General features: G+C 42.4%; 1 protein-coding gene across 3 annotated transcripts in view; it reads right to left on the reverse strand.

Moving 5' to 3' along the window:
• Positions 1–6,562: 6,562 nt before the first annotated feature.
• Positions 6,563–16,631, reverse strand: part of MACROH2A1 (macroH2A.1 histone) — a 45,293-nt gene continuing 35,224 nt past the window's right edge. For 2 of the 3 annotated variants that reach the window (XM_081850402.1, XM_081850403.1), the window contains exons 7-9: positions 11,362–11,451; positions 9,686–9,860; positions 6,563–7,249 (exon numbers count right to left, since the gene is read on the reverse strand). In XM_081850402.1, the coding sequence (XP_081706528.1) occupies positions 7,084–7,249; positions 9,686–9,860; positions 11,362–11,451 (431 nt within the window). In that variant the 3' untranslated portion in view covers positions 6,563–7,083. Of the gene's footprint in view, positions 7,250–9,685; positions 9,861–11,361; positions 11,452–15,714; positions 15,806–16,631 lie in introns of all 3 variants that reach the window. The other variant, XM_081850404.1, reaches the window with a different exon arrangement.

Below are 16,631 nucleotides of genomic sequence, written 5' to 3' on the forward strand. Positions count from 1 at the left end.
AGTCAATTCAAACCCAAGACAGATACCAACTGGAATAAAGATTTTGGAAGGTTTGAACGAGGAAGGTATTTAGCAAGCACCCCCCAAAACAAATACACAACAACAACAACCACAAAAAACAACAGAGAAGGTGTCTGTCTGATAATGCTACTTCTTTGTAGACATGTGTAGGATTGGACTGCAGAGCCTGGCATTACTGTTTTGATGCCGCCTTTCAGTGCTTGTTTTACTGATTATGGTTTAAATTGATTTGTCATATTGCTTTTAATCATATACTGCTTTTAGTGCACCTGTGCACAAAAGTGACCTATAGTTAATGTGATAACAAATAAAAGAAAGGTTAATATTCAGGTGGTTGATATCTGTCAGTAAAACCCAACAATATTAAAATGAGCAAATCTGTTTTCTGTACTTGCATTAGGCAACATTGCTCAATGCTTGTAAAAAATAATTTGGAATAATAATGATTAGGCAAAACTGATTGGTGCAGGGAAGATTTATGAACCATAGGGATTCCAAATTTCCCAGAGCATTTCATACTTAAGTGATCTTCCTCAGGGGAAATTATTTGACAAATAATAATAAAAAATATTATATTCAGATTGAATTACCTCCCCCAACTTACCCCTCCAGAATCAATAGAATTATTCAGTAGTTGTAAGAAAAGAAAACATTCCATTCAGGTTTACTGGCCGTAGAGAAGTTGCTCTCTCTATATTTGGCTACTACACTGATGTTCGGAACACACAGGAAAATTTGAAAACCAGCTTGCTAATAAATCATTCCTGCACCCACTGGTTTTGCACTATTCAAAACACCCATCTTTCCAATCAAATTGCTGGAAATTAGCTGTGTAAAAAGAAACATGAGATGCTCAGTAGCAAATTATGTGCTTCAACTATGCTTGTGTGCCATCATGGAATATATAGGTCTGATTTAAATCGTGTCTGTTTTAAGCAGATATACTCTGCTGAAATCTAGAATGTTAACCTCAAAACATCAAATTAAGTTCATGGTCCTTGGTCTATCGTAATCTTCATGGCAACTTTGGTTCAGGAGGTTATCTGTGCTTTGCTTCTAACCCATGGGTAGGCAAACTAAGGCCCGGGGGCCAGATCTGGCCCAGTTGCCTTCTAAATCTGGCCCACAGACAGTCCGGGAATCAGCATGCTTTTACATGAGTAGAATGTGTCCTTTTCTTTAAAATGCATCTCTGGGTTATTTGTGGGGCACAGGAATTCATTCATTATTTTTTTTCAAAATATAGTCCAGCCCCCCACAAGGTCTGAGATAGTGGACTAGCCCCCTGCTGAAAAAGTTTGCTGACCCCTGTTCTAACCCATAGTCCCTCCTCACAAGAAGAGTAGCAAAATCTCCACAACTTTAGTGCTTCTCCTCCATCTTTATAAAAGGACAAGGTTTCTGATACATGTCGTGATGTATCAGACAAGTGAACCCATGGCAACTAGGCACCTATACACTATTATAAGATACAAGAGGTGCCCACTACCTGCACTTTCCAGGAACAATTGAAGAGTTTTCTTTGTTTCAACAAGCTTTCCCCACTAAATGACAGTCTCCACCAAAGTGTTTGTTGTGGGTCCAGTCATAGTGGAGTTAGTGGCGGGGTGACCGCACATACAAAAGAGACAGGACAAGCACTTTGGAATGAAATAAGGCCACAACTTTCATTGATGACAGATGTCAGATGGATGGACGTAGGCACTGGGTGTGTCTGTTGGTTGATGGATAAATGGAGTTGACCAAGGTCAGCTCCATCATGAGGAGCTTCAAATGCCTGCAACCACAGCAAACTGGGCCACGGCTTAGAAGCATAGAATCTTAGAGTTGGAATGGGACCAATGGTCATCTAGTGTAATGCAGGAATCTCAGCTAAAGTATCCATGACAGATGGCCTTCCAACCTCTGCTTGAAAACCTCCAAATGAGGCTTGTGTGGATGGAACATAGAGGGATGTACACATAGAAAAAAATGCAGCATTCCCCCAAGTGTGAAAGGTCAGTTGCAATTCTACTCGTGGCTTACAATGAAAAAATTCTTGATTAAGTAGTGATAGACTAGGAGCGCCATTCACCGTAAAAGAGGCACATCTAAGCGCCTTGAATTAAGTTACCTTCAAAGAAAACAACCTGTAGGAGGAGAGTGTAAGTTGTGGGTGTGTGAACTTTATCAACTATTGGATCATTGCTCAGACTCATCATCCTTAAATTTGTATACCACCAGCCTTCACCCAAGTATCACAGGGTGGTTCACAACATAAAAATGCAAAATACATAATAAAACAAAAGCAAAAGCAAAACAAACCAGTACCGACACATTTAAAAGGACATAGAATGTTAATCAGTCAAAAGCTTGGCTGAAGAAAAACATTTTACATGGTGCTAAAGCATACCATACTGGCCTGAATAGAAGCCTAACTTTTCCCCCAAATTCTGACCATGAAAAGTTAAAGTGCAGCTTATATTCTTGACCTCACAGTATGCAGCCAGGAGCGTGGGGCAAACAGCACCAGCAGCATGGCAAAGTGGCACCCGCCCCATACGTAGTCCCCTTTCCTCTCCCCCCAGGCTGGGAAGGGAGAGAGCGAGGAAGGGGAAAGGTCACTGGCAACGCAGCAAGGCTCCCTCACCCCAAGTATGCAGCCAGAAGCAGCAAGGAATGGAGCGGCTTATATTTGGGTATTTCCCCCCCCCCTCCAATTTTAAAGGTGCAGTTTATATTCAGGTACGGCTTATATTCGGGCCAATATGGTATGTAATGAAGATGACAGGTGAGCCTCCTTAGAAGGGAATTCCACAAACAGGGAGCCACCACAGAAAAGGCCTGTTCTTGTATTGCCACACTCTAGACCTCTCATGGAGGGGGCACCCAAAGCGGGGTCTCAGTTGATGATTGCAAGGTCCGGGTCAGTTCATATGGTGAGAAGAGGTCCTTGAGGTATTGCGCTCCTCAGGCGTTTAAGGCTTTATAGATCAAAACCAGCATTTTGAGTTAGGCCTAGAAACTAATCGGCAGCCAAGTGCAGTTGGGCTAGGATCGGTGTAAGCCTGTTTGAAAGTGAGTTTGAGTATTAGATGCAGTCATAATGTACCATTTCAGGAATGTTTGTGAGTCCTCCTGGCTGCTTTAGCGTCAGTTATTTTGTATCATTTCACAATATATAGTTTTCCTGTTTTATTGGGCACTGCTGTGATTGCCCTATGTAGGAAGAGCAGGATAGAGGTTACTTCATACATACAGAGGAAACAAATTTGCAGATTGTGAGGCTAGCTGCCCTGAAGGTTGTGACTGCAATAGTAGGGTGTAAGTATAAATTCAATAAATAATCTACCTCTGGCTGGGAATAGTGAGAGCAGTACGTGAGCCCCAATTCAAGTAAGTGCCACAGAGCCCACAAGAGGCGCTGGGGCATCTTTTGTACAGGTGGGTGTCATTTGCAGTTCAGGATAGTCTGGCCCGGAAATAGAAGAGGCTGCAAAATCTCTGCTGGCAAAATCTCACTGGTTGACTTGGGTTGGACAGACCTGGCTGTCATTTGCTGCTGAAGACTGGTGCTAAGAAACCCTGGAATCTCAGGCTGTGAATAAACTCAGAACAAATGTACTACATACCTGTGTGTGTGTGTGTGTGTGTGTGTGTGTGTGTGTGTGAGAGTGTGTGTGAGAGAGAGAGAGAGAGAGCGCGCGCGAACACATGCATACCTGTGTTTTGGATGGAAATAAGCAGAAACAGTGTCCTAGCATGTGAATACTCTTGACATGATTCCATTAATGGCGTCTCCCAAAAAATTTATACATCATTCGGGAAGAAAGGTGAACTAGTGCCAGTGTACTGGGAGAAGCAAAGATCACCAGTGTCAAAGCAATGATTCTTCAACATCAACTTCGTTGGACTGGTCATGTTCGGATGCCCGATTATCGTCTTCCAAAGCAACTACTCAATTCTGAACTTAAAAATGGAAAGTGTAATGCTGGTGGTCAACAAAAGAGGTTCAAAGACTCTCTCAAGGCAAATCTTTAAAAATGTAGTATAAACATCAACAATTGGGAAACACTTGCCTGCAAGCTCTTCAATTGGAGAACAGCCTTTACCAAAGCTGTCATGGGCTTTGAAGACACTCAAACTCAGGACGCAAGGGAGAAACGTGCTAAGAGGAAGGCACGCTTGGCAAGCCCTCACCATGATCAACTCCCACCTGGAATCCTACGTCCCCACTGTGAAGGACGTGATGATCCAGAACTGGCCTCAACAGTCACTTACGTACTCATTGTTAAAACCGTGTTTATGGAAGACAATCTTACTCGGCTACGAGTGATCGCCAAAGAAGACTCTTGACATGGTCCACAGGCCAACCTAAAGTGTTTAATGTCTAAAGAACATCCCCAGGTACACCAAATGAGGATAGTAGCTCAGTAGTAGAGCATCTGCTTTGCATGCAAAAGGTCTGAAACCCTGGAGAGCCATTGCCTATCATTGCAGACAACACTTAGCTTCAGGGACAAATGGTCTGACTCAGCTTTCCACATGCCATGTTCCTATCCCACTATAAAAAAATAGAAAGGCATATATTTGTCAATTACCTTTTTCAGCATGAGAGATAATGTAAACTATATGTTCTACCCACTATTTGAATTACACTTGCAGAACACTGTGCTGGATGAGAACATTTGCTTTCCATTTGCCGCCTAAAAATGATGCAAGATGGCATGCAGTCATTTCACAATCCTGACATCCAATATCATGGTGTAGTTTCAAATTCTCACACCCACAGCATTTTCCTTGCAAATAACATAGGGCATCTAATTCTCCATTTGTGTTAAGGAGATCACAGATACCATGGCACGTTGAAAAGTGCTGACAAACTAAACTTGGGTGTTTTACAAGGAAAGTTCCAAAGCAATTCTCCAGGTTCTTGCAATCCCTTTACTGACATCTAGTGGCATTTATACAAAATGCACTTTCAGGAATGTATGCAAGCCTATAAAAATCTTTTTTTAACTTTTTACACTAACTTTCAGCTAATGTTTAATAATGCAAGTATTGATGGAGCAAAGTCAGTTGGAGTTTGGGATCTGTTCCAAGGAAGTATTCATTAATAAAATCTTCAGCCACACTTTTTGTTTTAATGCAATCTTTCTGTTCAGTAATGCTATGACCGAAGCTAAAATCCATCAAGGAAAAACTTTGCAGGAAGTAATAGGATGAATCTGAGAACACTCTGAAAGAAAATTTGTTTCTCAAGGGTTCTTACATTACGGTTCATGGGAGATATCCTATTGGTGTGCATCCACTTACTTCTATCCCTCTCTTCCCTGTGTCCCCTAATCCGCCCTGGAAAATTAGGAGAGCAGATTTGGAGTCTGGGTCGGGTCTGGAGGGCGGGCTCCAGAGTAGAATCGGAATAAAAAGAAATGGTCTCACTCCCTCTTCTGCTTCCATCATTGGAGGAACACCAACTGGATAAAACACTGTGAAATGATTTCTACTGCTCTGAGTGAGCTTCCAAACCAGGCAATTTTTTAAAAAAGCAGCAACTGAGCTGATAATATATCTTCTGGAATTAGAAGCAATACATGCGAGCCTCACAAATAATTTCCAGTAAGTGTCAGATAACAAGTTAAAAAAACAGAAACCAGGATGCAGCTTCACATCATATTTTTATTCTTTACGACTCTGATTACCAGGTGCCGGGGGTGGGGCGGGACAACAGAGCCTTGCTTTCGCCTTGCTTGAGAGTTTCTGTGCTGCTGCTGGAAACGGAGGGTGAATGCTGGACTAGATTAAGGGCATTTGGTTTGATCCTGCAGGTCAGTTATTTCATGCTTACCTGTTCCCTACAACCAGTTCAACAGCTCTGTTGTAGGTTTCCTAGTAGCATCTGGCTGGCCATTGACTGGGCAGGATGTTGGGCTAGTCAGGGGTGGGTAACCTGTGGCCCTCCAGATGTTGTGGGACTCCAACTCCCATCAGCACCAGCCAGGGTGTCCAGTGGTCAGGTACTCCAGCAAACTGTGGAGGGTCACACGTTCTCCATCTCATGATTACACAAACCCCTTTAGGTCCAGCAGGGATTTTTTTATGTTCTTAACTCTTAAATTACATTCTGTGGTTGTTCTTGAAGTTTTCCAAAATGCCCAACATTCTACCACACTTTTTGCTAAATTTTGGGTGTGCAAAAACCAATTTGCCACTGGCTAGCTGCCTGGGTGGCTCTAGCAAAGCTTTCTGTATGTGTAACAGAGGTCAAGGAGGCAGCAAGGCAAACATGGAAGCCAGACCTGAAATGAAAATGTCTCACAGCCCAAAAGGAAGTGAATCCTCTTGGAACAAGGACCATAGACTATTGAAAACTAATGCACAATAACCCTGTGGGTGTTTTTGCACATTTACATAATAAGAGCTAAATCAATTAGTACTTGATTAGTAATTATTTATATTGAAAGACAAGTGCATTGTTTGTTCATTCAAGTTCACATCAGACAGCTGTTGGTGCATATTTGTCAGAGGCTTGCAACCCATTAACTCAGAACACACCAACGAGAACATTTTAAACATTTTACTAAATCAATTCACACAAATCCCAAATTGCAATTATAATTAAGGGCAACAGGGTTCTTTTCTCCTCAGATCCATCATCGGGACAAGACGTAAACACAAATAAGATGTGTAGCATCTTTTCTTCTTCTTTTAAAAAAACGAGAAAGGAACGCCACTTGATAAAAGCACCACAACACAGTTACAAAATAGGGTCTGCCGGTTTCTTCCACGATTAACAGACTATGTACTGCTAACAACTTCTGCATCCATCTGTACTTCATTAAAATAAAACTATAAAATCTCCTAGATTACACTAAATTCAGACAATGCCTGGAATACAGTGCATCAACAGCAGTAATGCCAACTATCAGTGCCAACATAAAAACATTTTAGAAAGTCAAAAAAGCCCTACCCCTATTCCCCTAGATGAGCAAAATTTAAAATAAGGGCCGCTCTGTCTCACAATGAGGAATAAAGAATTGGAGGGGGAGGGGCAAGGAGGCAGGGACTCTTTGCTTTCACGACTTAGTTGGCATCTAACTTGGCCATTTCTTGCACATAAATCCCTATACTCTCACTGTCAAAGAGCACAAAATAGACGGTCTTGATTGAAGAGGACATTGTTGACACAAAATAGCTGGAAATGGCTTTCAGGATCAGCTGGGCAGCAGTCTGTTTTGGGAAACCATTCCTATTAGGAGAAAATAGGGAGAAAGAAAAAGATAATGTTGGCTCAATAAGATTGCCGTCTGCCACACCATACTTTCCAAAGAACACTTATTTGCCCCATATATATTACCAAATTGTAACCAGGCTTCTATAGCAGGATGCCTAGATTGCAAGTTCCAGGGGAAAGTCTGATGGCTAAAAGACATAGGTCTAATGTCAAGATTCACTGAGTGCCAAACTAGATGAGATGCCATTCATACAATTAGCAAAGACAAAAAATGGGCGTTTTGAAGTGCAAGATTCCCCAACAGGGATCAGATCCCTAGTGTGGCAGATTGGTTTGTTTTTTTTAAAATCATTAACATCCCTGGATTCCTCCCCATTGGCATGCTTAATATTTACATTGGTGTATTGATCAGGACCACAGTGGGAGGAGGGAAAGGGTTAAAGCCCACAGTGTGGTGCCAGGGTCCTATCATTTGCTTCTAATAAGCCACTCATGCAATTGCAAACTGCACAAATGGCATTGCATCTAGTGTGCCCCACAGAAACTTGCAGAAGTATATATCGTTTATGCAGATGTGATGTTAATTTTAACTCAAGCTTTGTTAGATTACCCCTGAAACATTTCAACCTGTATTTGTATATTCTAGGAGAAAAATGAATTCTTGGTCGTCCTAATAGGGATATCTCAATAAGGCAGGCTCATGTTACAGTTTTACAGAACTGCTTCTCACTTGTACGGAGATGTGTGTATGCGGTTATGGGCGAACAGCCATACCTGTGTCAATGTGTGATTGGGATAGGGTATTGCAGGGTTTTGGGGTGGTGGTTTGGGGGAGACAGACACTAAAATGGAAACCAGATATTATTTAATGCTGAAATTTTGCACTAAAAGAAGGTCTGATATTGAAATCTGAACTACCCATAGTAATTATTTTTTAGTTCTGGTATACAGAACTTTACAACTATTTTTTCCAGAGATCTCTTACACATTTGGTCTTGATAGGTTAGCTCTAGTATATTACAGCATCTGGCAGGCTAACTGCTATAAATGGTCTAATCCTCCCACTATCCTGTTGAAAAGGGAATATCGATCTATCTAATGCCCATGTAAACCCATTTTTCAGTCATAAACATGAATGGGGCTGTTTATGAAGGTTTAATGAGGAGTGTCTGCTTGACAGATGCCTGTCCCAGAACCCGTGTTGGCTCAGAGAGAAAATGCTAGCCTTAGAAACTGTTCCTGTTTTAAAATAGGTTTGTTACTTCCTAAAACTTGTAAACTGAAATAGCAAGATGGGCATGTCATGCTTTGAAGGAACACACTTGTCATTGAAAGGGACCTCTCTCATTTAAATATTAAACTTCTCTTTCATCACACACAATGTAGTTCTACTAAACACTGCCTCCTTTTCCTATTGTTTTATTTACAAAGTTGAGACCTTCATGCTCCTTCGCACTTGATAGAATTTGAGCAAAACAGCTCTCTGAAGAAGCCAATGACAGGAAGGGCCGTAATTCAATGGGAGCACATCTACTTTCTATGTAGAAGATCTCTGGTTCAACCCTTGGCATCTCTAGATAGGGTTTGGCATGTCCTGACTGAAACCCTAAACAGCTGCATTGCTGAGCTAATGGGCTAATGGACTCAGTATAAGACAACAGCCTACGCTGAGATGAGCCAACCTTTGAAAAGTAGCCTATTCCCTTGAAAAAATGCTAGTGTTGGCACCACCCATCAAGCAAACAGTACAGCGCCATTTTTCAGATTGCATCTACGCATTCTTTCAATATTGTTATTTTGGCTCTTGCCTAAAGTGAAACAGCTCTTTCAGCCTGCACTTCCAAGACTGACCAGCCAGTCTTGAAAGTGGGCAGGAACAGAGAGATACAGAATGTTTGGAAAATTCTTTCACAGTTCTGGAATGGGTGACTGCAAAACTAGCTATCTTCCACTGCTGCTTACTGGGAGGGAGACTGGAGGGAAGGGAAAGAAGCACTCTCCTGAAAAACCAGCTTTCCCCAAGCTAGTTATTTTTTATTGCCACTTCTACTATCCCCAACCAGCACAGATAGTGGCCAGGGGTGACAAGAGAAGTATCCCAAAAGATCCAGAGGTCAGCATGTTGTGGAAAGTTGACATATCATTCACACATTACTTTTTAATGTAACAAAACATACCTGCCACCTGCCTTGAACTCTGGAAGAAGTCACCAGTAGGAGAGATGGTCCAACAAGTATTTTCCCGCATGGAATATACCTGGACACAGGATTCTCAAGCCACACTCCCTCACCAGTCACACCCACATCTCTCACAGTCCCTGCTTTGCACCCATCTTAAATGTTTTTGCCTGGCTAGATTAAGAGGATGGCAGAACACAAAGGTGCATAAAGCCCAAAGCAAAACAAAACCACCCCAAATCTGAGAGGGTTTTGTTTGATAGGCCAGCCTTACCTGCCACTTCCAATAGAAGGAAACGCAATTGACTTCAGCTTCTTCTCATCTGCCAGAGCCAAGCAGTTCTTCACTGTCTTCTCCAATAGCTCCTCGCATTTGTCTGCACCCCAACTGGGGCTATTGCAATGGATCACAAACTTAGCAGGCAATCCATGGCCTGCACTGACGACAGCTGGTTGGAAAAGGAAAGGAAGTATGGCTTACTTCAATCTTCTCAACGTTTTGAAAAATGCAAATGTGACTGAACTAGTGAAGTATGTATATAGTTACTACTTTAATCCTTAAATTCTAGTGGACTGAATGGAACTACATGAATGGCAGTTCTCCATGGTCATCTCCCATCTGAGCACATTGGTTGTGAAACACATGACCTAATTACCTCCCCCAACTTTAAAATTGGGCACAATACAACATCTTCTGTAGGTTCAATTGCTGATTCTCAGCCTCCCTCAATCTGGTGCCCTCCCAAGGTTTTGGCCTACAACTCCCATCAGCCCCATCCAATGTTGGATGGGACCAATGGGAGTTACTGTCCAAAACACCAGGTTGCAAAAAGCTGTTCTAGACAATGTCTAAGTGCCCATGATGAGGGACCAACTCCCTTCTCTTGCGGGGGCCCAATTAGTGCCATTGCCTTCCGTTAAGAGTTTGGGTGTAATCCTTGACGCCTCCCTTTCCATGGAGGCGCAGGTCACAACAACAGCCAAGGCGACATTTTTCCACCTTCGCCACATCAAGCAGTTGGTTCCTTACCATTCCCGCCCCGACCTGGCTACAGTGATCCATGCGACGGTCATCTCCAGGCTTGACTATTGTAATTCGCTCTGCGTGGGGCTGCCCTTGAAGCTGTCCCAGAAACTCCAGCGGGTGCAGAATGCTGCAGTGAGGCTCCTCACAGGGTCTCTGCCATGGGAGCATATTCACCCAGTGCTTTTCCAGCAGCACTTGCTCCCGGTGGAGTACAGGGTCAGATTTAAGGCGCTGGTTTTGACCTTTAAAGCCCTTCACGGCCTAGGACCCTCGTACCTACGGGACCGCCTCTCCTGGTATGCCCCAGGGAGGACCTTAAGGTCCATATATAGCAACACCCTAGTGGTCTCGGGCCCTAAGGAAGTTAGATTAGCCTCAACCAGGGCCAGGGCCTTCTCAACACTGGCTCCGGCCTGGTGGAATGCTCTGTCTCATGAGACCAGGGCCCTGCAGGATCTGATTTCTTTCCGCAGGGCCTGTAAGACAGAGTTGTTCCACCTGGCCTTTGGCTTAGAATCAGTTTGATTCTTTTCTTTTTCTTTTTCTTTTTCCTTTCTCCTCCTAGGAAGAGACTGCATCCTAATGTTTTAATGTTGTATCTTAATCTTTTAAATTGTATTTTAATCAACTTGTTTTTATTATTGGTTGTTAGCTGTCCTGAGCCCGGTCCTGGCTGGGGAGGGCAGGGTATAAATAATAATAATAATAATAATAATAATAATAATAATAATAATAATCTTTAAACCCTGATTCCCACGTGAGCATAGAATCCTGAATAAATGCACATACTACGGATAGGTTAAAACTATGTACACAGGTAACTCTTCCATAATGAATTTCTGTAAAGGCCAACTGGGAGTCTATGATACACACATTTCATTCACACTCCCCCCACCCCGATTTCTCAGGGATTTAAACTGCACCTCCAGCTGTGTCCAATGGCCCGTTCTTTTTGCGAAGTTCGACCACGGCCTCCAGGAATTCTTTTCCGCCTTTCTTCTCCAAAGTGCTCCCTGCACAAGGATAGAGTTGTGACTGTTCCGCATCCAAGAGAGAGCATTCATCACTTCAGGCAATTACATGGCATAATTTCTCCGAGCAAAAAGATTTTGGGGACTGCAAAGTAAGATCTAAACCTTTGGGGACGAGTCCAGAATAACTATTCTCTCCCTCTCTTTCTCTGTTGTTGTTTTTTTAAAGATCACCCTCCCACACATTTTCATTCTGTCTGAAAGTATTTTCTGATGCAATTCTCAGTGTCGGCCAGCAGGGCGGTGACACCCCTAGCGCCTTCGTCTGCACCAGGCAACAGACAACGTTCCAGAGAACATGCTCATTCAGTGCCACTCAATCGATGCACCAACTTTTTCCCTTAGAGGGCGAGACCCCCTTTCTGTCCCAGATTGCTTTAAAGACAAGTTTGCCATAAGAAGAACTTGAAACTCACCTCATCTTCATCCCTGACCCCAACAGATGGCCCCCGGGAGTGAAACAGTCTGGTGAGTGCAGCGGGCTGCTTTACTTGACAACTGCCCAGCTTGTTGAACCACCTTTAACCAAGAGGAAGAGCCTCAGTAATAAGGAGATTCTCTTGGGAACATATCCCTCTGCTGAATCGCTTAACTGCGGCTAAAGAAGCTTGACAAAAGCTGCTCTTGTGTAGGAAGGGAGCTGCACAATTTCAATTACAGCCTGAGGTTTGCACAAAGGCAGTCCACCACTAAATGGTTTAGATCTTATTTTGCAGCTTTTACTTTAACACAGAAGAAATATAAAGTAGCTCAAAAAAATGTTTTTTCCCTAATTATAAGCACCCAAACCACAGTGCATTTTGCTTAAAGGTCGTACAAGTAGCAAGGCAAGGAAACAATGACATTGGGTTCTGGATTGAGAAAGATGCTTGGCAAATTGATTCCTGCAGCCTAATTATAAACATATTTACTTGGGAAGTAAAATGCTTCTTTCAGTGGAACTTTCATGTGCTCAGGGTCACAGGCTGTGGTACTAAGGCTGCAACCCTACACACACTTACTACTGAACTCTGCAAGGCTTACACCCAAGTAAACATGCATAGGATTGGGCTGTTAGTATTAAAAGCCACAATGCTGCCATACTTTGTGAAATGAATTAACTTTAGTCATACAGACAAGGGGACTGCAGTTTCTGATGGAAGTACACATATTGTATGCTCAGTGAAATACGTTCGGATTTGGGATTGTGCCTCAAAAGAAGAGTTCTGCATACACTACTGAAGATGTGTTATGTTTTGCTTGACGACACAGACTAATCTTACCAGACTTCTAACAAGGTATTAATTCATTTTATTCTACTTTGTAAAGAATATGGAACAAATTTCAGCTCAGAGCTTTATGGTATTCTCTTAAGAGATAATTAGCCAACTGCAAATTCTGTCAGGTCCTTGGAAAATTGGTCTTTGTGTTCTGTAGTTTAATGTATTCATTGCTGTAATCATGAATGGTCCAAAGTACACTCTGAGGGCATTTTTAAACTTCAGGTGACCTCAGCTTGGTTAGTGCCTGGACAGCAGCAGTAGAACTAAATTCTTTGGAGGAAGGAGAGGGTGAAAGTCCAAGTAATACTTTTAAATATGTTCACATGGGCAAGATGCAGACAACTTCTGCAGCTATTGAAGACGACACCTGTAGCTCACAACAAGCAAAGGGTGCCAGGTTCAATCCCAAGTAGGGCTGGGAAACGTTTGTGTCTGAAACCCTGGACTCCACTGCCAGTCGGGGTAGATTATACTGAGCTAGACGGACCAATGGTTTAATATAGTTTAAAGCAACCTCCTAGGACAATCTTAATTCTAGGAATGGTAACCAACAGAGAATTTGTCTAATATACAATTCCAAGGCAAGCAGAAGGGACGAACAACATCCCTTTAGCAAGGATGTTGGGATATATTCCTGTAAAAAGAATACTAAATTGGCCAGAAATGACTGCCCAGTAGACATTGATTCTGTGCAGCTCTTCCCCAAGTACAAAGTGATTACTAGGAATATATATGTTCACTTCACCTTGAATTACCCTCAAATGGGCAGCTAGACAATTCTAGTAAAGTACAACCTTATTTTGAATGGTTTTGCCTTAGATTAGAGCCTTCTTATAAGTTCCATTAAATGTTTTTTGTCAAGTTTGGGTTTGATTACTGACTCTTGCATTTATTGAGTTCCATCTATGGATTGTTTAAACACTGATTAATAGCATTCGGGAGACCAGATATTTGTTCTTCCATTAAACTGCTTATACTTTTGCCTGTGTGCATACGTATATCAATTATATGTGCATTAGAGATGTAAAAGTCAAATGGCACTGCCACAGTGCTTAAAAGCAGTGCTTTTTCAGGGGGTACTCAGTACACAGTTGTACTTAAGAAATGGGAATAGTGTATTAACTCTTTACACTACATTAGCTTCGCACCTTGCAGCTAAATGGTTCCTTGCTCATCACAGGCATAAATATATGTGTTACTTCCACAGAATAAAGTCATTATTTCATGCTGACAAAGCAGGCATTGGCAAAATGGTGACTACAGGCTATGCAGAAATTCAAGTCTGCAAAATTGTTGCGATATTCCCCCAAAATATAATGTGGTTAGAAGGCCTTTATGGATAAAAGTTAATCATTTGAAGCTAAGCATGTGTGCACTTCTGTTCTTCCTTCCAGCAGTCAAAGGGAATTAGAAGATTGTGTGCTAATGAATGAAACAACCCAGGTTCCCCACCCACAACGAGAGACTTGACATGAAGGCATATCTTCATTATAGGTTGTCATATTTCCATAAGCAAAATTCCTGACACCTGCAAAGTTGAGTTGTTGGTGTGTTTTTTAGGGAAGCCACCAAAAATTGTTGAACTTTTTCTTTTTTCTTTTTAGAAAGCCACCTAACCCCATAATAGTTTTCGGGCTGCTTCCGCTGCTTTTTCCATCGCGTTGCCATACACCTGGGTTTTCCATTACAAAATTCCCCCCAACGCCATTTTTACACCTGAAAACCAGGACATGTCAGGAATTTTCCTGATGTACGGCAAGCCTAGGTTAACACAAACTTGCAGTTCTTAGAAATGAAGGGCTTGGCTACACCGACTTAGTTATTATTTCATTGAGATCCAAATGAGACTAACTATTCACATTCAATTTCAGTGGGAATAGGCGTTACTAACTTAGCTGAGCTACAACCTATTATTTAGGATGCATTTTTGCCTATGCTGTTCCATGTGCAATTTTGTGTAAGCCAGTTAGGACCACATTTCACGTGGCCTTTGGAGCGTGTGGGAAGAGCAGTATCAGAAATAGGCTAATGAAAAATTGCAGGGTTTCTAAAGCAGCAAGCTTGCCAGTTAAGTGAGGATGGCTTCCTAAAAAAATGTGTAAAGGTGTGCTTTTTGTACCTTCTGAAAAATCAGGCATCTACCTAATGAGACAAGAAACAGAAATATTTTGAGTATTTTGTGGACCCCCTCTACATACCTCTTTAAAAAAGCATGTGGGAAATGTAGTGAGTTAAATAGGCCTTCAAAAGTGCTTTAAATTGACTACACCAGTGGAACTGTACACCCCCCCCAATAATTATGGGTAGTTGTGATGAATGTGTCTTAAAGATCTCCAATTCTGTTATTAAAAAGGTAATGGGACCCCTGACCATTAGGTCCAGTCGTGGCCGACTCTGGGGTTGCGGTGCTCATGTTGCTTTATTGGCCAAGGGAGCCGACGTACAGTTTCTGGATCATGTGGCCAGCATGACTAAGCCGTTTCTGGTGAACCAGAGCAGTGCACGGAAACGGCGTTTACCTTCCCGCTGGAGCGGTACCTATTTATCTACTTGCACTTTGATGTACTTTCAAACTGCTAGGTTGGCAGGAGCAGGGACCGAGCAACGGAAGCTCATCCCGTCGCGGGGATTCGAACCGCCAACCTTCTGATCGGCAAGTCCTAGGCTCTGTGGTTTAACCCACAGCGCCACCCGTGTCCCTCAAGTCTGTTATTAGTGAGAGCCTATTTCCTCCCTCTTCCATAATATTAACCTCAATGTGCTTTGCACAGGAAAACAAAGCCAGTGAGGCGAAATGATGGTCCAGGTCTTGATTGGACAGGCATCTTGCATTTAACCAGTTTGGCCCTGACTTTACTCGGTACAGGGCAGGACTGCTGGAAGTGAGAAAAGAATGCCGATCCGCAGGGCAGGGACAAGCTTGTTGCTGCTGATTGGTTCATGCATACACATACAAACTCTGCGGCACCGAACTCTCCATTACCTACTTCACCACCGGTGTAGAAGTCAGAGTTTGTCGGGTGAACGACAGCATCACTGTCGATCGTGGCAATGTCAGCCTGAACAACTTGCAACTACAACAGGTAAACAAATGTGCATCAACCATGTTGGTCAAGGACCCAAAACAGGATCTACATTTCCTCGTTATCCTACCTTTGGGCTTCAAAATGTGTGCCATTAACAATAACAACCAAACCCCAAAAATCTTTGTACAGGTGTATGCGAAGAAAAGGGGGGAATGTAAGGAGGAAGCAGAGAAGTATCAAATACATCAACTTTAGCAGCTGACCGACAGGACAAGGACAAGGCAAGCGTTTCAGCATGTGTCAACAGCAGCTACAACCTTCTTGACCTTGCCGAAACCTGTGAAACTGGAATCTTACGGAATGTGGTAACAACATCCAATACCTGGATAATCCAGCCCAACAAAACAACTAGCTTCTCCAGTTTGATGATTATTTGCATTTTTCCGTACACAACTACCTAGACATATTGGGGGGTAAGCCATGATCCAGTCGACTTATGCGGGTTCCTTGAAAATATTGAGTTGCTGAATTTTCCCAAAGTCCCCCAATGGGACTAAGGCTGCAATCCTATATACACTTACCTGGACGTAAGCCCCACTGAATTCAATGGGAATTACTTCTGAGTAGACATGTATAGGATTGTGTTATGAAAGTGCTTAACTTTGGTTGGATGGTGCCTGTCGTAAAACTTGTCTGAAATTAGAAACGTGTGTGTGTGTGTGTGTGTGTTTATTTGCAACCTAAGACCACATTATTTGAAGTTATGATAAAGTTTATTTTATAAACTTTTTATTTTATAAACAGTTCATCACTTTCACTTTGATAATTTGTTTAAATTTCAAAGATAAGGAAAAACCACAAAATATTTTAGGTG

The sequence above is a fragment of the Podarcis erhardii genome (genome assembly GCF_964252035.2).
Source record: "Podarcis erhardii genome assembly, chromosome: 2".
Classification (NCBI taxonomy): domain Eukaryota; kingdom Metazoa; phylum Chordata; class Lepidosauria; order Squamata; family Lacertidae; genus Podarcis; species Podarcis erhardii.